Source organism: Eutrigla gurnardus (assembly GCF_963514095.1).
Source record: "Eutrigla gurnardus genome assembly, chromosome: 18".
NCBI lineage: Eukaryota > Metazoa > Chordata > Actinopteri > Perciformes > Triglidae > Eutrigla > Eutrigla gurnardus.
In genome coordinates, this window is record NC_139929.1 from 1,552,699 (window position 1) to 1,577,250 (window position 24,552).

The following is a 24,552-nucleotide window of genomic DNA, read 5'->3' on the forward strand; positions in this document are numbered from 1 at the left end:
TCATTTAAGGACACGCTAGAGTGCTCTTACAAGAGTTAGTCAAATGAGAGGTGGAATTCTCTGGATTATAACTATACTACTATCATTTCCTCTAGTGGTCACTTTGCAACCCAACGAAGAAAGAAACGTTAGACCCAATTCATAACTGCCTTTGCAAGTTTCAACAACTCTATAAACTATAAAAAGATGAGACGCCGTCAGGATTTGCCAGACTTGGCTCGGCAGATGACAGTATTGATGGATTAGGTTTTAGTCAAGTGCTTTTTTTAATGCAATGCATTGAAATGAAGCTCAACTGGTTCTTGATATTGATCAGCTGATCTTTATCGATCGCATCAATGACTCCCATCAGAAGTTGTTACAACAACAGAAACCACAATGTGACCACATGGCTACAACAAACCACCAGCAGTTAAAAAGGCACAAACCTTAATGTTTCTGATTGAATGGATTCATATTTCTGTAAACTGGAACCCAAACGCAGACAGGAAACAAGTGATGGAACAAGTATGTTGTAATGTAATGTAAGACGATAAAGAGGTGTCAGGAAGCTGAAGGTAACGTTATACGTGTTTGTTTTTTAAATAAATGCATACTTTCCTAATACCTTCATACCTTTCCTGCTGAATATTATAGACTTGTATTTGGTTATTACGATGTGTAGGCAAGCACTGCTCCAACCAGCCTCACTCAAAGGGAAAGGTTCGTTGGGGTCATGTACATGTACTTTCCAGCTAAAACAAATAAGATAGTAAGCAGCAAATGAAGTCATCAATAGTCAATGATTCACACTCATTAGCCGAGGAATGAGGAAAGGGCAACAGCAGGCCAGAAACACTATGAACTCAAGAATTTACACAATTTAAAAAGGCGGTGGGCCATCTAAAACTCCCAGTGTGTTTGACCCTTTTTAAAGATAAGTGGTAAACGTGCATGTTTCCTTCCCGTTCCCTTATCTTGAGGACGTAGTGTTATCAGCGTGACGCTGGATGAGTGCTTGGAGCTTTTGGAACACTTACTGTACATCATGACGACTCACATTCTGTGTGGATGAACGTATTAATCATGTGGTTTTTTTTTCTCACCTCAAAGTTGACGGATAAGTTCCTCTTCAGGGCGATTTCGTAGACCAGGCTGATCTCTGACTTGCTGGCATCGGTGCCTTCCTCAGTCTCCGCCTTTTCCTCCGGGCTCTGGAAACAAATATCAGAGGTCAGAAACAGTGGGAACATACTGCTAGTGATTGCTCAAAACTTCTAGGTTGTAGGTTTTCAGTCATGTAGTATCCATTATTCATAAACTGTTCGGTCCAGAAAGTGGAAGACAATTCCACCTGGAAAGCTTCTCCCAGTTGTTGACTGGTGGATAAAATCTATTCCAGGGATGCCGATCTCACATGACTATCACTCACTTTATTTATAGCCCCTGTTAGGAAGCATTATTGTCTCCCAGTCAATTACAGCAAGACTGGAAAAGTGGATTAGATGACAAATAAATGTGAACACTGTTCAACCCATTAAATCGCAGCAAATATCTGCAGGAACAGCCACAGTTAAAGAGGGACCTCATGTGAAATCAGTGTCTATTGGGCTAAAAACAGAGTTTTCTCCCAATGGCAATAATAAAAAGAGTGCTACAGATATGAAAGCATATTCAACATAACAAAATTCAAGCACTTTCCAAGCATTTCAAGGTGCATTTCCATGCTTTTCCAGCACCTTCCAGCTGTGGTAAACTCCATATTTGTACCAATCCAATGGTCAGTATTCAGTCTACTTATTATGTCACTTGTTCATCACATTAAATGAGATGTTATTGTCCTCTAAACAACCAACATGATGTTTGGAGACAGCTTTTTACAGAAGGACCACAAATGAAAGGAAAACTAATTCCACTAACAGATCCACAGAAATATAATCACCAACTATTTTCATCATCTGTTCATCATCAAAAGTCATTTTTCATAAAGAAATGTCAGGAAATGCTGTTTTCAGTCCCTCAAATATGGAGATCTTCTTTTCTCTGTTCTATCATAGATGTCATCACATACAACACACATTTCAAGACCTTTAGTCTAAATCCAAGCACTTTTCAAACCTTTTCAAGGATTCCCAGCACCCATATGAACCCTGTATAATGTTCTTTCATGGGAAGATATTTTGTTATTCCTTTAAGTCTTCTGTTTTCTTTTTACAGAACAGCTGCAGATGTCTTAAATCTTTAAAGCAAGTATTATTAAGGTTTTTCATAATAAATGGAGAGGAAATTTATTTTTTTCCGTCTTCTTTCATGCACCAAAAAAAATAAAAAATAAATAAACTGACACAAATCAAACCAAGAATTACACCACACACACACACACACACACACACACACACACACACACACACACACACACACACACACACACAGGGTGGACGTCGGCCAAGCTGCTGCAATGAGAGGCCTGTCTGTGATCCTTATCAGATATGGGATTGAGAACTCATGACTGGTGGTGGTCCTCTGTCTGTACAGGAAGGCCTCTTTTAAAGGGGGGGGGGGAATTATTATTTATGAACATCAACAACAAGAGAAAAACAAGTGTTTCATCCAGCATGAAACATGGAGCGGATCCACTGGAAACTATTGAGGGAATTTCAGTGGGATAACCTCACTTAAAAAAAAAAAAAAAAAAAAGATCCAGACTGTTTCAACATTTTCTCAAAACCACTAAATTTGCTGCACATGAATCTATGAAGTAACTCTGGACTTAATACCAGATGACTCCTGCCTTCCATTATAAAAAGTTGTTTAAATATGGATCAGACAGACTAAACCTATAACAATGGAAGTCACGCTATAGAGATCATATCATCCGCCATACAACAAGGGGCTTTTTTTGGTGCCATCTCGATCTTTATCTCGTCGTGTCCAGCTCTTTGTCTGATTAGCATGAATGGATGCGCTCTTCCCCCGCTGGGCTTCTTCCCTCCTCTCATTGTGTGACCCGATACCGACGCATGATTCATACGGCGGGATCTCTTGGATTTCACAGGAAGTGTCACGTCGGTACCGATGCACCTACCGCACGCTCTTGTTTAGTGTGTGTGTGTGTGTGTGTGTTACTGTCTGTAACCAGAAGTAGATCAGAGACCTTCCTGTGACGAAGACTAATAGAAGAGTCTGAGTGTGACGTCGGCCCCTTCTACAGAGAGTTCTAGTGTAAACTAGTGAAGACAGGTTCTTCATTGACTGTCGGGATGAAGGAGGTTTGAATGAACAGTGACTGTGGGCCGACGCTCACGGCAATCGATGCTCCAACAACGCATTTCAGATCAAAGAGAGCTGCCGGAGGAAAAAACTGTTTGTTATTTTATATGTTATGTGTTAAACACATGACCATGCACAACTGTGGTGGCAGAATATATTGAAATATCCATATATCGTGATACTCCCTGCTGTGATACGTTATCGATAAAATGGCGCCAAATATCGATATAAAAATATGAAAAATTATGTATTTTTGTTTTATTAGGCCTTTTGCTAGTTTATGTCTATATGGTGTGTTTATAATTATTTGTTTACCAGCTTTTGAATTTTAATTTATTAATTTAATTAATTATATAATAATTAAATTATTATTTAATTGATGTCTTTTATGATCTGGCTAGAGACAACAGATGGAGATTACCATTTGCAGCTAACTCTGACTTATTTACAGCGAGCAACTTGTCTGTTAATCAATGAGCATCGTCCCCATCAACTAAATAAATAAATACAAATAAATAAATATGGATGTGATAGATATATTCAGTCAGTGTGTTAAAGACTCACAATGCAGTGAATAATCACAGTATACCATAAATTCCTGCTTTTTTGCCTTTATACTGGTATTTTTCCTCCTTCAGATACACAGATATCATGATGCATATCCTAGAAGAGTTCTTGCAATATATTGTGTATTGCAGTATCGTGATATCATCGATATCGTGGGCAAAATATTGTGATATTATCGTGAGTTACCCCCTAATGAAAGTAATGATGCAGATTTGCACACGTTCTTCAAGAAGCCGTGGTGTTTTAACGGCAGACATCACAGTTATAAAACAGCATCACAAGCACCTAAACAAGCTGTTTCATTAAATACTCTTTATCGCCCCGAAGCCCTGTGAAGGTTCGTTACGTGCTGCTGCTCTGAAAACACAATCCCTGATGTGTGACCCGTGGTCTCCCTCCAAATAAAAGGCTTTGACAGCGCATGGTTAAAGCCCGAGGGGCGTCCACACATTTACACATGCTTCCACACGGAGACAGAATGACACCGTAGACACAATGTGCCTCCATTTGGAAAGCAAGACTGGAGAAGGAGCCGCAAACAAAGAGCACATTTATGGAGGCCCGACGCCACAAGACAGCGAGGCAGGGAGCGAGAGGAGCCAAAGCGTTTTGAATAACCGGCGGCGATGCCAGGCCGTGAGGATATGGGGGTGATTTGATTTCCGGTGGGAGATGATAACAACCGTTAACAGCTATGAATAAAGGGGGGAATCTGGAATGGTACAGTGACATTGGGAGAAGCCAGAAAAAAAATAAAAAAAGAGAGAAAATAACATCCTGCCAGGTGCAAACTAAACTACGGAGAACTGCCAGGCTTAAATTATACATTAGAATAATTAGAGCCGAGGTGGATTTGGATTCAATCTGATGGAATCTGCAAAAACACACTGCGTAACAGCCTTTAATAGAGCCTCTACGGGGACACCATCAACAGATCAGCAGCACAAATCCTTTGACTTTTCATTAAGGAGAGTTTCCAAGTGTGAGGGGGTCGAGCAGGGAGACAGTCATCCAAGGTGAAAGCAGCCGGGGCCTGAAGGGGGGCTGGAGGTTTCATAAGGCCGACATGTATATGAACAGCACAACTAACAGCAAAGACGTCAACATATCAGCTCCAGTAGCAAACGGCTTCATCCCCATGCAGTTCTCAATGAAAACACTGATTATGGAAATGACTCACCACTAAAAGGCCAAAGCTGGTGATGTTTTAGATTTGTCTTGCCTTCAACAAATCCCATTAAAACAACAAAACCAATCCTAACCATCAGTTATTGTCTGGATATTAACGGTCTGCCCCCCTACATGTTCTAAATCAATCTGTGGCTGAAAAAGAAAACTGCTATAACTACTACTTGCTGGACCTTTTTTTTAAATGTTTTTAAAGAAGAATGCAACATGAAAGATGTACAGCTTCAGTAGGAAAGAATGAGTCTAGTATGTACAGGATGTATGAACAATTTCCATTAAAGGAGCTCTAACAGTTATTAACAATAATAAATGATGTATAAATACTTTATTCTCTTTGCAGCTGTAATTAATGATTCATTGTTATATTATTTGTATTTCAGTGTTAGTACACTATAGGTCAGAGGGGAGTAATGATGGTTTGGTCCAGAGATGTGTGGAATAAAAGATGTTTTATGAGACGGGCCGACAGCAGTTCATTAAAGCTTTAAAGGAAACAGCTGTTTAGTGAAGATGTGTGTGTGTTCTGTGTGTGTGTACCTGTGGATGTGTGTGTGTGTACCTGTGTGTGTGTGTACCTGTGTGTGTGTGTACCTGTGGATGTGTGTGTGTGTACCTGTGTGTGTGTGTGTGTTCTGTGTGTGTGTACCTGTGTTCTGTGTGTGTGTACCTGTGTTCTGTGTGTGTGCATCTGTGTTCTGTGTGTGTACCAGTGGATGTGTGTGTGATCTGTGGATGTGTGTGTGTACCTGTGTGTTCTGTGTGTGTGTACATGTGTGTGTGTGTGTACCTGTGGATGTGTGTGTTGTGTGTGTGTTCTGTGTGTTGTGTGTGTGTGTACCTGTGTTCTGTGTGTGTTCTGTGTGTGTGTACCTGTGTTCTGTGTGTGTGTACCTGTGTTCTGTGTGTGTGTGTACCTGTGTTCTGTGTGTGTACCTGTGTGTTCTGTGTGTGTGTGTGTACCTGTGGATGTGTGTTCTGTGTGTGTGTGTGTGTGTGTGTGTGTTGAGTGTGTGTGTACCTGTGTTCTGTGTGTGTGTGTACCTGTGTTCTGTGTGTGTGAGTGTACCTGTGGATGTGTTCTGTGTGTGTGTACCTGTGGATGTGTGTGTTCTGTGTGTGTGTGTGTGTGTGTTCTGTGTGGATGTGTGTGTTCTGTGTGTGTGTGTGTTCTGTGTTTGTGTTCTGTGTGTGTGTATCTGCGGATGTGTGTGTGTGTACCTATGTGTTCTGTGTGTGTGTGTACCTATGTGTTCTGTGTGTGTGTGTACCTATGTGTTCTGTGTGTGTGTACCTGTGGATGTGTGTGTTCTGTGTGCGTGTGTGTGTGTACCTATGTGTTCTGTGTGTGTGTGTGTATCTGTGGATGTGTGTGTGTGTGTACCTGTGTGTGTGTGTGTACCTGTGGATGTGTTTGTTCTGTGTGTGTGTACCTGTGTGTGTGTACCTGTGTGTGTGTGTGTGTGTCTACCTGTGTTCTGTGTGTGTACCTGTGTTCTGTGTGTGTGTGTACCTGTGTTCTGTGTGTGTGTGTGTGTACCTGTGTGTGTGTGTGTGTGTGTGTACCTGTGTGTGTGTGTGTTTGTGTGTGTGCCTGTGGATGTGTGTGTGTTCTCTGTATGTGGATGTGTGTGTGTGTGTGTGTGTGTGTGTACCTGTGTTCTGTGTGTGTGTGTGTGTACCTGTGTGTGTGTGTGTTCTCTGTATGTAGATGTGTGTGTGTGTGTGTACCTGTGTGTGTGTGTGTGTGTGTACCTGTGTTCTGTGTGTGTGTGTGTGTACCTGTGTTCTGTGTGTGTGTGTACCTGTGTGTGTGTGTGTGTGTACCTGTGTGTGTGTGTACCTGTGTTCTGTGTGTGTGTGTGTGTGTGTGTGTGTACCTGTGTTCTGTGTGTGTGTGTACCTGCGTGTGTGTGTGTGTACCTGTGTGTGTGTGTACCTGTGTTCTGTGTGTGTGTGTGTGTGTGTGTGTGTGTGTACCTGCGGTGGCCGTTCGGGGATGGGTTCGTTGCGGAGGGCCTGCAGGGCCTTCATGGCAGCGTTGTGTCGGGCTGCTTGGCGGGTGCGTCCCTCCCCGATGAACTCGTGACTCCCCACAGACAGCTGCACATAGAAGATCTTAGGAACAGGATAATGGTACCTGAAAACAAAAACATATTGATATATAGCTATAAATATATGTAAAAAAGAGTGTCCGGGAGTGTCCCAGACATTCCCAGCCAAGTTATCAATTCACAGCGTTTACAGCGTTCCCAAATTAAAAGGCCCACCACTTCATCAGGGTCAATTACTACACAATACAACCACTTGACTGATGTCTTGCTATTGAATCTCTGCTTAGGGATGGCAGACAAAGCACAGGGACATATATATCCTCTCCTCTTTCTTCTGGCCCCGAACATAGATTTCCCTCTCTTTCTTTGGGCCCTGACAGAGCGGGACTGAGCTGTCACCCGGCAGATTTAGAGGTCTGCGAGTCCGCGTGTGTGATACCCCCCTCCTGGGTCACGGGGGGAGAGCGGGGCTGAGAACGCCGGCCGGGTCGAGGACAGGGAATGAGAAATAGTGGGAAAGCTAACAAGAGACGAGGGGAATCCAAACTTTTTAATATCCGTCTCCGCTGTCCTCCTCCTTTCCCTTCAGTGTGCACTTATACTCACCAGGACATACAGACTCCATATGTGGTAGACAGCAGGCGGGATTTATAATGCCTAGCGTCTGAGAGCCAAATGTGTTCAATATTTTCATGGTTTGGTCAAAGCTTCTTAGCCAGAGAATGAAAACCCAAGTCATCCGTCTTGGCACCGCGACGCCCGAGAGACGTGAGATTTTAATACTTGATTGGAATTTTGGGGAACCCAAGAATCTGGAAAACCTGCGTGCACTGGAAACGTTCACAGGTTTTCTTTCACAACGGCACACATGCACATCATTAAATAACAGAGATCTTAGGTTGTTAGGGGCCAAACAAGAGCTTTTTTAAACGACAAACACTCCCCTGCATACATGACTGAGGCCAAACATCACAATCATGCATTATCTTAAAACTTAGAACAAGACTGGGTTTAGTTTAGCATCTTAAATTAGCATGTAAACATGCTAAAATCTGCTAATTAGCACTCAACTCAAAGTGCCAGAATGTCACAAATTAAAAGTTGACCCCATGATGCTACTGTATGAAAACTAAAAAGTTATTACAAGCCTCCAAAATTTCACACAAAAACCACCAATGTGAACGCTTCATCTTTAATCTTTAATTTATTTTTGTTGCATTTTGTAATTCTTTATATAATACGGGGGGGGGGGGTTGTATGAAAAAAGGAATCGTCGGGGATCAATCCTCGGGGGCACCGTAGATATCGGACTCTAAAGATCATGGCAACAGATGCAAAGGTCGTTAACATTTCAGTGAAACTCAAATGTCATGTTCCCAGATCTCAGCAGTGAGTGTGAAACTATGAAATAATAAACTGACCTTGAACGTCATTAAGTTCTCCTGAATTTTTTTCACAAGATACCAGAAATGCTGCCCCTTCACTAACAGTAACTCTCAGGAGATAACTCATCATTTCTCTGAATACCCCCCCCTTCTTCCCTCTCTCTCGCAGGCCCAACAATGACTCAGCATTTCTTCTCTCCCAGAATTCCAGCAGGTCTTCCTCCAAACCCACAACAGCCCTCCTCTCCTCCTGGCCACGGGAGCCTTTCCCTGGGCGGGGGCCGCCTGGCCCTCGCACGTCAAGTGTGGCCCCGGGGCCTCAGAGGACATGCCAAGTGCAACATGGGCTCGGGCCAACGGCGCCGAGCTGAGATGGGAGCAGCTGGGAGCTGGAGCGCCAAGTACAGGTGCAGAGAGGAGGAGAGAGGGGGAGGGAAGGGGAGAGGGAGACGTGGAGGAAGGCCTCCACAACGTGGGAAAGTAGTGGCTTACACACAAGCAGCCAAGAACACACACACACACACATCAAAATCAGCAGATAAAAAAGAAAAAAAGCAGGGAAATCACGTCAGCGCTCTGTGGCCAGAACAAAAAAACACAAGAAATCAGCACATGCTGGCTCCGGATCTGCCTGTTCTGTGTTATCACTTATTATTTGTGTTATTATTATTATTGCTAGAGAGGGAGTTGGAGCAGGACACCTGTAGGGAGGATGTCGGCTGAAACGGGAAGGAAAATAATAATTAAAACCAACACACCAGTGTGTGTGTGTGTGTGTGTGTGTGTGTGTGTGTGTGTGTGTGTGTGTGTGTGTGTGTGTGTGTGTGTGTGTGTGTGTGTGTGTGACTCAGTATGAGAAAAAACTACTGATACGGCGGATCAATCAAATGATAAGTCATCAGCAGCGAGGGATTAATTCAGCGGTCTTTAATGTGGGCCGCCACGTAAGTTAAGGTTACTCTGTCATCTTTAAACACACACACACACACACACACACACACACACACACACACACACACACACACACACACACACACACACACACACACACACACACACACACACACACACACACACACACACACACGTACGTACACACACACACACACACACACACACACACACACACCTTCAAAGACATCCTGGGAAATGGCAGATAGGGTATTTAGAATATTAAATGACAGGGTGACATTTAGGTTGGAAACTAGTTTTTCCTTCGGCGAGGAAAGATATTTACTTTTTCTAATTGCCTGTGTAGGAAAAGAAAAGTCACCTCTCATTCACTTTCTTGTAATTACTTTTTGCAGCATATTTACATTCAAGGCAGCATCAAATAAATATAAAGCCACTTGTTTCCAGACATAAGTCATGTATTTTACACCTGGATCATGTGAATATTGTACTTATTTAATGCCACAAACATCCCTTGCACACAGGATCACAGCCTCATTAGCATATCCATGCATCCTGGACATGCCATTGGTGGGGAGGAAATCCTGCATGATGTTAGTGTAGTAAAAACACCAGATGCAAACACGCAGTGATGTCAGCGTCTGGTTCTATGGATGTAAGTGAAAGTATTTGGCTGTGATTTAACACATGAGCAGTTGCAGATGATATTGTATAGAAAGCAGTGAAAACATGTGCAGACGGCAGGAATGAAAACCAAATGAAAAGCACTTCCTCGAAGTCGTAACGCTGCCATTTAGCCCACGAGAAAAAACACTACATTCAAATTGTGTTTTGATGATGTTGCCCAATAATGACTTGTCAGCCATTAAGAATCAAATAACATGCGTATTAAACCGTGAAAGACTGTTGATGCTTGCAGCACACGCCTCGGATATTTCATAATGTAGCACAACAACATAAAATATGTTGCATGTTAATAAGAGTTATTTAAATAAAACACATTGTGAGGAAGGTTACAGATCAGTTACCCTGTTGAAACTGTAATAGGTAATTATTATTTATTGCTACTTTCAATACATTTTGAAGGACTGAGACAATTAAAGAGACTGTATGCAGAGTTTCTGCACTGATGGAAATAACTCCAATGTTATATTTGTTTATGCTGTAATTGTATGAGCCAGAATACTGTGTATATTTAATAAATGCATAAAAAGGGATTTATTCTAGCCACTTGCTCAGTTCCTTTTTTTTAAATTTTGATTATGTTTAATGAATGCACGTTCTCAATATATGATTTTTATATTAGTCTAGTATAGAATGTTATTTGGTTATTTCAATCCACTTTTTCTTGTTTGTTCAACATAATATTCTAGTTTGTTACCAGTTCCTAAAAGTAGTTGATGTTATCCTTATTTTCTATGCGATATAAAGAAACAACGAGGCCCAGTGCATTCTGGGTGTGCATGTTTTCTACATTTTGAGCAGTCATGCAGCACCAATTTTAAATAATATTTGTGTCGTTCTGCTTCAAAGACGTGGCCTGGTTTTAAAGAAACGCAGTGAAATGTTTTTTTAAAGGATGGAAACACGTATTCTACGACAACAAAGAGCAAAAAGAGCATCAGACAGAAAGAAGTGGGTCAACCAAAACACAGACGACAACTTAAAAAGCCATAAACGAGGGAGTGGACTGGCCCACTTCAAGCATCACTGAGCCCGACCACAACAGACATAACTGGCCTCCCATGCAGACGCAAATAGATGGATGCATTAAAACACGATTAAGACACCTGACTATCGGACTGTGGTGGGATTAAAGAGGTCACAGAGATTTAGGGGAGAATGTAAAACCTTGGACAGCTCAGTCTGCCGTCAGACCTTTTACTTGTTGCTTCCTCCCAACGTTTGCTTTCCTTCCCTGCCGCCTCACACACTTGCTAATGTAGGAAGACATTTTAAAAAAAAGACAGTGGCGTGAGAAAATAGTCCTGTCGTCCAGCAAATAGTGCTCAAAACTCCATCATGGTGCTATAGGGTTTCCCCGTCTGAGGTCAGAAACCACTAATCCACATGCTAGAGCTGCGGTTTCACATGACATTATTTCTTTGTCGGTAATTGCTCGTTAAGCAGCATTTTTCCACGTACATAAAACACAAGAAAAGACAAATGATGGTCGTTTTAACCCACTAATGTCTATTTCAGAGGCTTAAAAAAAGAAAAAGAAAAGAAAAAGTGGTGCTTAAAATAAAATCAGAAATGGGCCTGGTGACGGGATCAGGATACATTTTATATCTTTATTTCATTTTATTATTATTTGACAATGACATCAGCAGAATGTAATCAAGTCTGTGCCTATATTTTTAGTGTCATATGGATGTTAAACGCTGTGATGTTGGACATTTAGCCTGATGAGACCTGCAAAGAAGGGCCGCTGTAGGTCCAGGTTTTAGGTTTTAGCCCGATCCAACTCATCAAGGTCTTGATTGAAGACCACGGTTAGTTAATTAGTTGAATCAGGTGTCTGAGTGTAGACACTCACACACAAACTTGAATTAGGAATTATTATAAACTATAAAACTGTATATTAACAAAACCAATGCCAGGTAAACGTTTTAAAAATGTATTTTTAGACCATCAGATTATTAGAATAAGTATTCAATCAGACGTCTCTGACTGAGAGATATTCTATCTGGTTGGTTTATGTGTTTGTGTTTATTAGGACGTGAATTTTATGGACATGTTACCAACACACACACACACACACACACACACACACACACACACACACACACACACACACACACACACACACACACACACACACACACACACACACACACACACACACACACACACACACACACACACACACACACACACACCAAATCAGTTAGAAAACAGGAGAAGTGTAAACGTGAAGTCAAATGGGACGTTGGCTCGCCATCCGAAGGCTTCTCAGCCCGGCGCTAATAGCTCTCCCACAGTTTAATAGAACCACGCTTTTTCATTAAAGGCTGTCATGGGAGTGATGTATTTTCTTACCTCATATCCCTCCTGTGTAATGTACTGTGTGTGTGTGTGTGTGTGTGTGTGTGTGTGTCTCATATCGCTGCCTTTAACCGACAACCTGCTATTTATCATGAATTGCTAACAGACACAGTGTATAAAACACAAGGTTTCATAACCGATTTTAATTAAATTGTCCAATCTTACAGCGCTTTTTTTTTTACTGTTTGTTGTGGTTTCAGTTTTTTTTTTTGAACACGAGATTAAAGCTCTCTTTTGTTTGCGAGCTCTGTGATCAGCGATGCCGTCTCCGTGCCCTCCTCTTCCACGCCTGGCCCCGCCCCCTTAGTAAACCGACCCGACTCCCCCGTCACACTTTATTGCCGAGTCGTAGCGGTAAATCAAGTATTTGTTTCCAAACATGATAGCTTAACGGCACTGTAGCTGACAGGTAGCACGCTACGGAGGACAGGATGGAAAAAAAACAAAAACAAAACAAGGGCTGATTTAATGTTAGGAATAAAAACAACCACTGGAAATTAGCTGACTGAAAACAGGCATTGCGTGAATAATTCTAAATCCTTAAGCACAGAGAAATCAGTGCGTAATAGAAGACTTGCCAGTGTGCACAAAGCAATTACACCATGTGTGCATTTATGTGGCATAGCAAAAAAAAAATAAAAACACACATCTTAACCCTCATGGCCTTCCAGTGCCAACTGTTAAGACTTGGCTGGCGGAGGCGAATGGCTGGCAGGGGATCAGACTAAAATCAGAACCTGCTGATCTCATTAAGAGTATTGCACTGTGACCTGCTGCTTTATGTTCATTGTCATTACCAGAGGGAAATTAATTGCTTTGTTCAAAAAAACTAAATCCTCCTGTGCCATTTTCCTAAAAAGAAATAATATGAATGTTTTTATAGTTATTGTAACTTTTCCACGTAAACCTTTGTGCCTGCATATGATTTTATTTTTATTTTCATACAGGCTTGTCTCGGGCAACATATTTCACTACCTGATAAATGGTTCTGGCTGGAAAAATGGCTTATTTTGCTGTTGTTCAGATCGAATGTGCACAAAGGATGGAAGCATATCTGACTATTTTGACTCTACAGTGGTTTTATAATCTTCTAAAATCAGCATACATGGGGGGACAATAACACATCTAGTGACAAACCAGCTAACTGGCAAGGAAAAGGTCCGCTCTCTTCACTGTGACTCATTCGGAAAGGTCAGGTGAGAACAAACTTCAACAACCAGCACACCGAGACGCCCTTACATCTCAGAGCTGAGCTGTGGTTTGCTTGTGCTGAGAGCAAAATACCAAATTACATGATGTAAAATACAGTTGCTCAGGCTCCCCCCCCCCTCCCTTTTTTTTTTCGTTCCAAGTGCTCAAATGGTAGGACCACCAAAGAAGAAGAAGAAGAAGAAGAAGTGCATAATCACTTAACGGCACAAACTTTGTTTGCATTTGAAAGTATTAGAATGAACCCGAAAGGTCCCCCAACAATAATACAGCGCTGTACGTGAGTAAATATGTAATAGTTTTCATTTTTAACATCACTTCTTGTAGTGCCGCATCCAAAACATCCTGAGATGGAGTAAGTAGACTCATAAGGACACCAGGGTGTGCATCCGTATGGGAAAATGAAAACAGATGAAAAGGCTTTTTGGAAGCAGAAAGGCTTAAATGCACAGCAGGATGCTTCCCTGCATATAGATTCCAAGATTACTTACTTATTACGTACCATGTCGGATTGCACAGTAAACACATGTTGCATGTGGCCCATGAGTGTAATTATTTTTTGTTATATTTCACACATATAGGGTAAGACTACACAGTGCCTGTATGGGATAAAGTAAGATTACAGGGTGTTTGAATGGGAACACAAGCCGCTATAGGAGAATCTGGGAGATACAAAAGGAAGGGAGAAGAAATGTGATAACAATGATGGGATATAATAGGGAAAGTGCCATTTACTACACAGGAGGTGAGATACCATCACAGAAAAGGTACAATTACCTGGGAAAAACACACAAGTGGTGTTTATTTGTAGTAAAATACAGATGTGAAGGTGAAGAAGAAGCCCTCTCACTCTGCAAAACATTACAAAATGGTGTTTCTACTGATACATAACGGTCTCAGGTTGGCTTTTTTTTTTTTTTTTTTTTACATTCAATACATCAAGGCAAGGAGAGGAGGAGGACACACGGGGATACACAAACACAAAGTCCACTCGGAGGAGAGCAGATGAAAGTGGAGACCAGACTTCTGTGTCATTGAGTCTGCGGAGCACAAATCATTCTGAGCATTTGTTGATGTTGGAGCCGTGTTCCACCCAGTCTCCACCGATAAAACACCACTTTATGAGTTTACACCCATTTTCTACAATTTGGAAGGGATTATCCTTTGTTCTGGCACGCAGCCTATGGAAACCATCTGAGTGAATGCATCTGATTTACTGATCTTCACGGATGCGTGGCGAAAAAAATAAAATAAAATAATAATAATGCAATAAAAAGTCACTCCTATGAAGTCTCTACCTTGTGGGCTTTGGCAGCTCCCTTTTGTTTTTGGACAGCAGTGATGATGGGATGGATAAGAGAAACCATATCTGTGGAATGCCTGAGTGGACGAGAGAGCACACAGTGTCCCGATTAGGCTATACGAGATTCTGAGAGCCAACAGGCCGGTACGCTATAGTAAAAAAATAAACCTGAGGGAGCTGCTAGGGAAAAAAGGAACTGCATGTGTGAAGAGGACCTCGGAGGATATCCGATACCTCGGCATAGGACGACATGAGAGGAAACGTTGAATATAGGAAAGTGCTCATGGGCCTTTCAGTGAGACAGGTTGGCCCAATTAGAGATGAGGATGACAAAGTACACCTTTGTGTGTGTGTGTGTGTGTGTGTGTGTGCTCTTTGTGTGATGTTATTCTGAAGCCCTGCAGGCATGACAAGGGTATTCAGCTATCAAGGATAAGTATCTTTCCATGGCAACTGTCTCTTTAAATTTCTTGCATGAGCGTGTGTGCGCGCACACACACACACACACACACACACACACACACACACACACACACACACACACACACACACACACACACACACACACACACACACACACACACACAAGGTATATGTAAGGCTGTCATTGATTTCACAAGGACACAGTCGGATAGTTATAAAAGGCAAGTCTGGTGCATTTTAACCCTCGATGTGCCCGAATCAAAAGTATTTATCACCAGTGATATCTGTATTTAATGCTCAATGTTCATCGTTGTAGGTTTTAACTGCCTTTCGTTTCATTTTTTTCTTTTACATGATTGATTTCACATCGCCATGAATCCTAGGGTCAATGGGTTTTCTGCTACCAGAACACATTACAGTTGGAGTTCTCTTATTCAGAAAATGAGGATTAACTGACCATGAAATCTATTAATAGTCGAATACTGGCAAAGATCTTGCATTTCCAATCATTTTTGCACATTTTTAACAGTCAAAGCCCTAACAGGACCAGTCCTTCGCCCTATGTTTGATCGGCTCCAGCGCCCCTGAATCAGGATAAACCGATGCATTAACTCTCAGATTTTTAAACTTTGAAATCTCTCTTTTTTTCGGCCACTTGGTGTTAAGGTGACAAACACTGGCATATTATCACCCATAAAAATTAGATTTTCCCCATTCAGCAGACACAGAACAACATGAGCATATATTTGGTTTCACGTTTCCTTTGAACTCTGGTTTGGTCTCCACCAACTCCCGAGGTAAACTACTGTCTCTTTTTAAGTCCGATAAGTGGATGTGGAGCGTACAGTGGGTTTATGGGGCAGGTAACAACGTAGACAAGAGCAATTCGATCAAAACAGTGAAAGATTTAGGAAGAAACATTAAAATTGTGAGCTAGAAGATGCTAAAAATGCTCCGTAGACCTAAGTGGATATGTAGAGTTCCATAATAAGTCCATGTGGGTTCATCATTACTTAATCATTCAAAATATGAGCCCAATCTCTGCTTCTATGGGTGTAAATCTCCAGAACTGGCCAATCCAACACTACTGTGAATGCTCCCCAGCACAGGTGACCCACGCTTCCTCTGCGTCTCCTGCAGAGAAAGCAGTCACGGCCCGCTCAGTATCGGACCATCATCACAGGAGGAAATGTCACGGGGCAAAGCACCTCCAGTCATTCAGCCCACTGCTGTTCCAGCTGACATAATGTTACTGTCACAACCAAATGAGGGAGGAGGAGGTGGTGGGTTTGCTCTAACAGGGAAAGTCCTATGTAAAATCCCAACACTGACTGAATGCAGGATGCAGGCGCCCCCGCCCCCCCACGGGACCAGGAGGAAAGGCTGGGAGCGCCTCGGATAGTCGGACCGGAGGAGCCCAGCATGAGTCACTGGAGTCAGGTGTTCCAACGATAACACGGGAGTCGGGGATTGTCCGCGAAGAAAGAAAAAAAAAGGTTGATGTAACCACATTTTCTAGATAACAAAAAGTATTTGCCTGATTCAATGACTGAATCATTTGGGCTGAATTTCCACAGATCGTTTCTGAGCAGCTGCTAGAAAGAAGCTGAAAAACAAGCATCACTTCGGAGTGTCCGGTATCTGAGAGTGAACAATGATGAAGCACCGATTTTTAAACGCCGACTTGGATGGTAAGAAATTATGCACGGGCCCTTCGCCATAAATAAGATTCATTAAGACGCTGATAAATGCCCATTTCATATTATCGCCATATTTCCTCATCAGGGCACTTTCTGAATGAATCAATACTGGTCTCTGTGGTGATTAGAGCGCTGATGGATCAGAGCGAGGCTGCCCTTTTAATGGCGAGATTTTCCATCAACATGACTCCGGATCACTCTTATTCATCATAATAGGTAAGGACATGGGCATATGGAAACCTTGGTTTCCCCCGCAGCATCATTAAGGTGACCGATGGTGGATATGGCCTGTCACTCCGCCACATAGTCAGTCATCTAAAGAAGAGAATTCATATTCAGGAGGTCTCGCTTTCATTAATCCAGGGCTCCACTACACTGAAAGAAGGAGACCTAATGAAAACATAAGTGACCTTGGGATAATATATACTCCTATGTCTTCTACACACACATGGACACACACACACACACACACACACACACACATCCCCTCACCCCAGCTCTCTTCCTTACAAAACAGCAAAGGAAAACAAAGTGACCATGAGGAATAGATACAGCCTGTCTTCTTAGAAACTCATCCCGGTGACATATGACATTGACAGACAGATGCTGAAAACAGATTTTCCCCTCCACCCCACAGACATTTGTCTGTCACCCCCTGTTTGTTCCTGCATGGATCAAATAGTAGAAGATGTGAGCCAGATGCTAGACTGTCTGCTGACTACTAGACTCCCAAGTTACCCAACACGGCAACTTACTTAATCACCGACTCTTTTTTTTTTTTTCTGGCAACGTGTTTGCATTTCAAAAATAAATCCCACACATTTGGCATCAGAAGACATTAACGTCTGTTACTTGAATGAGCCAAGAGAGCAAAAAGGACACGGTTTCCCTGTTACAGTATTCTGCATTTAAAGCTATAATAAGCAAAAGCTTTGCACGTAAATACAACAAATTACACTGTAAGGACGCACATACACTATACCTATAAAACCTATAGTAAATCCCCACATTCCTACCTTGCCTGTTACAAAATGGGAGCTCCACCACCTTAAGTAACGAGTGCCGACGGGTTTTTAAAAAATGAGGAGACACTGCCATCTGGAGGGGGATCACAGCGCCTCCTGAAACTGACCCGAGTGCATATTAAAGATGAACAGTGTGTGCTTTGGAGCCACATCACTCGGTAAACACTGGGAACAACTTATTTCACATGACCTCTTGTATTTTGAAATGACATCATAATATTTAGAACATCAATAAAGCCATAAACAACTAAATATTTATATCAAACTGACATTCCAGTACAACATTAATGCCTTGCTTTTCAAACATAAGACCGACTTATTTCTAATTTTTTGCTGCTCTTCTTGGTTGATGCATCTTTAGACCCCAAAAAAGTTGCACCGGATTTTGGGGTGGGTTAAGTCAAACACAACCTAAATAACATTCCTTCACCGAGGGAGAAGGGGGATCATTAATTGCACCTCTGTGGCATTTTTATGGAGTTTTGGAAATGGCTGGACGGCTCCAGTAAAGCAAAAGAAAACGAAGAGAAGAAAGAAAGTTGACAGAGACTGAGTGTGAAGGGACCCCATGAGGGCACGGCATTCATCAGTTTAGAGAACATATGGACCGGAGGGCCACACATCTAAAGCCGGTGGGATCAAAGAGACAATGCAGCGTTTGAGGCCATTTAAAATATATCAGGAACGTGTCCACGCTACGTTAAAATAAATCTCAAAACAGATTTTTAGCTACATGTCCATTCCACAAATACAACTAGAAACTGAAGCGTTACCAGAGTGGATACGTTGAAAAACAAAGCCATGAGATATGGTTCCAACAAATTTAAAGAGTAAAAAGAAGTAGAGTGCAGAATGTAAGCAGCTGAAGTGTGAGTTGTAACGCATGTTTAACCAGGTGAATAACCAGGAGGTTCTCCATCCAAATCATTCACAAATGATGCTGCACAAATGTATGATTTGTCAACTGAAAGAGGAGGAATAAGGAAGTTAATCCACATCTATTCACATTAGTGTGGAAATAGAACCAAAAGACATAAATAAAAGACATTTTGAAATGGCCGATTGTTGAGACTTTCAGGTGTGAAAGGAGAGTTTTTGGGACTGACCTTTGGTTGAACATCCCTCTGAAGTTGTAGTTGGCTCTGTAGTTGGGCATGGGCTTGGGATCCAGAGGCCTGTAGATCGCCGGCTCCCCTCTCTTCATGGCCAGACCGTTCAGCTCCACCGTGGGGGTTATACTGCCTGAACCAGGACATATGGAGACATTAAACCCCATTAAACACCAATCTGATATCATCAGAATCATCATTTTTATTTTGATCACAAATATACACAACATTGCATATATGCCGTAAGTATTATAATTATATTTGTTTTTTACTACTACTTATTACTATGATTATTATTATTACTGTTGTAATTAATTACTGTAAATTTAATACATATTACTTGCAAAATTATGACACAAACAAAATAGGTCCACATACATCCATATTTACAGTGCCATACATGCTTCACTTTTATATCTGTTAAACATCTTCTTTATCTGACATCAGCCTGACTTATATCATCTGTTTCCTACCTGTTTCCTTCCTGTTTCCTTCCTGTTTCCTACCTGTTTCCTTCCTGTTTCCTACCTGTTTCCTACCTGTTTCCTTCCTGTTTCCTTCCTGTTTCCTTCCCGTTTTCTTCCCGTTTCCTACCTGTTTCCTTCCTGTTTCCTACCTGTTTCCTTCCTGTTTCCTTCCTGTTTCCTACCTGTTTCCTTCCTGTTTCCTTCCTGTTTCCTACCTGTTTCCTACCTGTTTCCTACCTGTTTCCTACCTGTTTCCTTCCTGTTTCCTACCTGTTTCCTACCTGTTTCCTTCCTGTTTCCTTCCTGTTTCCTTCCCGTTTTCTTCCCGTTTCCTACCTGTTTCCTTCCTGTTTCCTTCCTGTTTCCTACCTGTTTCCTTCCTGTTTCCTTCCTGTTTCCTACCTGTTTTCTTCCCGTTTCCTACCCGTTTCCTACCCGTTTCCTACCTGTTTCCTTCCTGTTTCCTACCTGTTTCCTTCCTGTTTCCTTCCTGTTTCCTACCCGTTTCCTACCTGTTTCCTTCCTGTTTCCTTCCTGTCTCCTACCTGTTTCCTTCCTGTTTCCTTCCTGTCTCCTACCTGTCTGACTGTGAACAATGCATGTGTTGCATTCACTGTCCCAGGGTTTTTCTTAATCCCAGTAAGAGCCTGCTACGCAGACTTTCACTACTACGATGCCGCAGAGAGCCGGGAAGGTAAGAGGGGTATTAAAGTAGCCGGAGATGAAAACACAAGTCTGCACTTAACGCTTCATTAAGCAGGTCTGTGCTGGCTTTGTTCTGAACATGGTGCTTTTCAAATATATCCAGCGGCTCCAGAGCAATGCCCTCGTCTTTATGATCGACGTCCCAAAGCAAACGCTGCTCTCTGACCTTCCAATCTCCCTCCAAATATACAAACCTTATTTCACCGCTCAGATTTAAAACAGAACAGCAGAGGGCACTCATGCTAAGACTTCCCTTGCTTGTCAGAAAGAAATGAACAACAGATGCTTTAAAAAAAAACATTTAAAAAAACACAGCGTGGCATTTGAAAACAGTTCGAACCATCCATTCTGTTCCTCCTAGAACCTACAGCTACAACCAACTCTGAAAGATTGTAATGAGAAGTTAACAAGTCCATTATTTACTGAACCTTACTTTGTCCGGCTGCTGCAGCCAAAATTAAGAAAGTGTTTATATTTTTAATATAATCAAATTCTTAAAAGCACCAAACATAAATTAAGACTTTGATTAGTCTTTGCACTCTTGGTTGTTTCCATTTACTCTCAATATTTCAACTGGAATAAAAACACTTCCTCAATTTATGGCTGGTGATAAACACTTCAAATGGCCATTTGGCATCTGTATGATATCAGCTATTCTAGGCTTTTTAACATTAGGAACAAGTGTGTCCTTCACAGAAACACATACTCAGTTAAAAGGTACAATGACAGCTTGTTTGTGGTTGCCCTACCTGGGTTGCTGTTGATGTCCACTTTCGGTGAGCGGGGCGCCGGCCTGGGGAGGACGCTCTCGTCCAGCGCTTTGGCGGCGGTGGAATGCTGGGCCTTTTTGATGCTGGTGCCCTCGGCCTCCCACACCTGCTCCCCCAGAGTCAGCTGCACTGTGAAGATCTGGAACAGTGACACCCAGAGGAAGAAAAGCAAATGCAAATGTTTTTACCAACATCGCCCTGGAACCCAGATAATAAGAGCTGCAGCCTGCAGGACCTAAAGTCCTGCAAGGACTCAAAAAAGAGATGGAAATGCCATCTATAAGCATTTATTACCTCAGCATGAACATAACTTAAACAAGGGAACTACTCATAGACTAAAAAAATACAACTTAACCTAATGTACGACCAACCTACAATTTAAAATGTCACTACATGCACGTTACAATAATCCCAGATCTATCTGTCAGTCCTGGATCCCTTACCTTCGCGTGTGCAGGGCCTCTCTCATTGAGGAGCTTGTACTGTGGTTGGATCCTATTGAAACGGGCTAACTCATTCACCAAACACATTGGAGTTTTCTCTTTAGGGTTTGCCATGTTCTCCTGGGGCGGGCCTGAAACACACGAGCACAGAAGAACACTGAGCAACGTGGTACCGGGGACGAGAACTATATATATATTCACGAAGAATCATCAGGCATCGACAAAACACATGATTTTGATTGAGTGACGCATCACATTACAGAAAAAGGATATTTATACACCGTAGCACGGAATCTTCTGCATAATTTATAATTTCAGAAATGCCGATTCGCCCGTGGAGAATTCAAAATTGAAGATTTAATTACAGAGCATAATATAAGCCGATTATCGTGACTAATAAAGCGTTGTATTGACGTTGTACCTGGCGATGTAGCAGACACAGGGGCGTCCCCATATCCGACTGCAGGAGCAGGGCAGGCGGGTGTGGGGGCCGGGCCTGTGCCGTTGACGGAGGGCTGCAGACCCAGGGATCCGGGGCTGGGCATGGCCGTCGGGGGAACTCCGGGGGAGAGGCCAGGACCAGCCAGGGGTGCTGAGGTCTGTACTTTCACTTGAGCCATGCTCTATTCCTGAAACCAGACAGTTCAATGTCATAATATCACTTTAAAACAAATAAATAATAATAATGAAGCGTGCATTACACATTATTCCAACCACAATTTCATGCTGCTCGCTGTCATTTGATAGATTTCTGTGTGCAAAGCTTTGAAACGGAGCAGCCCTTGGCCTATCTCACATTCTGATCCACTGGCAGTTAATACAGCCAGACAATGAACCTTTATTTGAAGGAGCTTTGCTCATGTTACTGCAGCTAAGCTGCCCGGAAAAAAAGAGAGGAGAGAATCCTGCGATAGCGGCCCCCGAAACAAGACAATGGACGTTCAATCACGTTTTTATTTGACTTGAAGTGTGGAAGCGAGGCCGCCGACAGCAGAGGGGGTCAGACGATCCGTAGAAAGTTAAAAAAAAAAACGTCCTGATACGTGTGAGCAGTATTCCATTAAATGTAATCACACACAGGTGCCTGTGGCTGCATATGTAACATATGTATAATTTAAATAAGATAAGATGAAGACGCTCTGCATCCTGATCAGGTTCAGGTCTTTAAAGGGCACCTCAAGACCCACCGATTCAAACTGGCTTTTGGTAGACCTCCGTCTCTGATTTAATTCCATGTTTTGTGTGTATATTTGTGTACATGTATCATATACTGTATATTTTACTTTGTTTTTACCATAACATTGATGCTGCTGTTGGTTCGACCTGCACTTTACTGTGAAGCACTCCGTGATTGTATCTGTGAAAAGCGCTATATAAATACATTTTACTTACATTTACTAAAATGTAATAAATTATTTGAAATGGTAAAAAAAAAACACAATATCACAACATTTTGCCAAGGTGGCTCCACTCGTGGTTCACATTAATGTGTGGCAGGCAGAGGGGGGGGGCAGACACAGACCTGAACCCCCCAGTCATTCGGGACACTTTGTGCTGGACTTGAACCTAGCACCTTGTGGGTGACATCTCCAATCAACAGACAGGTGTCTCCTGTGTCTCCTGTTTACAGTCAAGAGGACATGATTTGGTGTAAACAACACAGCAGTGACTCGTCTCTATGGCAACGGATATCCCCCCAAATACTACCAGTATGTATATTTGTAACACATCTCATCCGTGGCCTTAACTCAACGCATGTAAACCTGTTTACATCATTGCCTCTTGCCTGTTGCCCCTCGGGGCAACAATCATTCCTGGCTCCTCTTTTATCCCCCTCTACTCCTCACTAGCAACGTGCACGAGCAGCAACACAGGTTGTCCAACACGGCAACTTGAACACGGTGGTTGCTTGTTTAGGGGTTGACTTGACAAGACCCCCCCCTTGAGACCTATATCACCACAGCTTCGGCTGTCCAGCGTTAGCAACGAAGCTAACGTTGCCAAACGGAGAAAAACGGCATTTTCCCGCGAATGTCAGCTCCCGAAAGACACGCGGACAGAAGCGGCGAGCACGCACGCTGTCACGGACACGTCGCTACGGGTTCCACGGAGGAAATATACACCATGTAGCCCCCCTCCGGTAACGCTAGTTTAGCCGGTTAACGCTCATCATGGCTGATCGGCCGAGCACCCCCTCTTGCTAGCATCTCCACACCGCCCCATCCTCCACGAAAGTCCGGGGGGGGGGGGGATTTCAGTTCACCGCAACGTGACAGACGGACGGCAACATCGTGGCAATCAACCCGGACACTATCGAGCAACGAAGGGACCGATATTTAAGTGTATTTGTTACCTTTGTCCAGGGCCAGACCCCAGTTACACCTCCGACATTGGCAAACACTAAAGAGAACTGGATGGAAGAGGGAACAGACCACGTCATGTGTCCGGGTAGAAACAAAAACACGTCAAATACACCCCGCGGGAGGCAGACGATTGTTCATTTTTATATTCATCGTACAAAGCTTGTGTTTCGTGTGTGTGCTCGGTGTTAGGGGTAACGCGTCGCTGACGTACCATTATTAGGGTTTTGAGGTGAATCTTGAATGAATCGGACACCCCTCCCCGCGGCGGCGTGAATGGTTCAGTCCGGGTTCGCTTCCTCGGAGCCCGAAGCAGCGTAACTTTGATTCAGAAACAAGAAATGAGCCTTTTCCAACTTCTTTCTGCACACGAGATGCATGAGAATGAGTTTCAATGGATCATTCTGTTTTAACATGATGCTTTTTAATGGCACAAGTGATGTAGGGCTTCGTTTTTTTTACCCCCTGGGAAGTTTATTAATTGATGTTAATAAAATAAAGTTAATTATATTTAAAAAATAATTACCCCCCACACACACATAACAACCCACAGACCACCATATTGCAGGTGGGATTTACTGCCTTTTTTTTTTTTTAATTTTGCCTAAAGACATACTTGAGGATCGTTGGGTCTTAAA

The 24,552-nt window shown here is 42.6% G+C and overlaps 1 protein-coding gene across 1 annotated transcript in view; it reads right to left on the reverse strand.

Moving 5' to 3' along the window:
- The window catches only part of stau2 (staufen double-stranded RNA binding protein 2), a 71,025-nt gene extending 47,015 nt beyond the window's left edge, over window positions 1-24,010 (reverse strand). The window contains exons 1-7 of the mRNA XM_084033136.1: window positions 23,908-24,010; window positions 21,976-22,183; window positions 21,555-21,685; window positions 21,091-21,250; window positions 19,167-19,302; window positions 6,982-7,141; window positions 1,086-1,193 (exon numbers count right to left, since the gene is read on the reverse strand). Of these exons, the coding sequence (XP_083889262.1) occupies window positions 1,086-1,193; window positions 6,982-7,141; window positions 19,167-19,302; window positions 21,091-21,250; window positions 21,555-21,685; window positions 21,976-22,174 (894 nt within the window). The 5' untranslated portion in view covers window positions 22,175-22,183; window positions 23,908-24,010. The remainder of the gene's footprint in view (window positions 1-1,085; window positions 1,194-6,981; window positions 7,142-19,166; window positions 19,303-21,090; window positions 21,251-21,554; window positions 21,686-21,975; window positions 22,184-23,907) is intronic.
- Window positions 24,011-24,552: the final 542 nt, after the last annotated feature.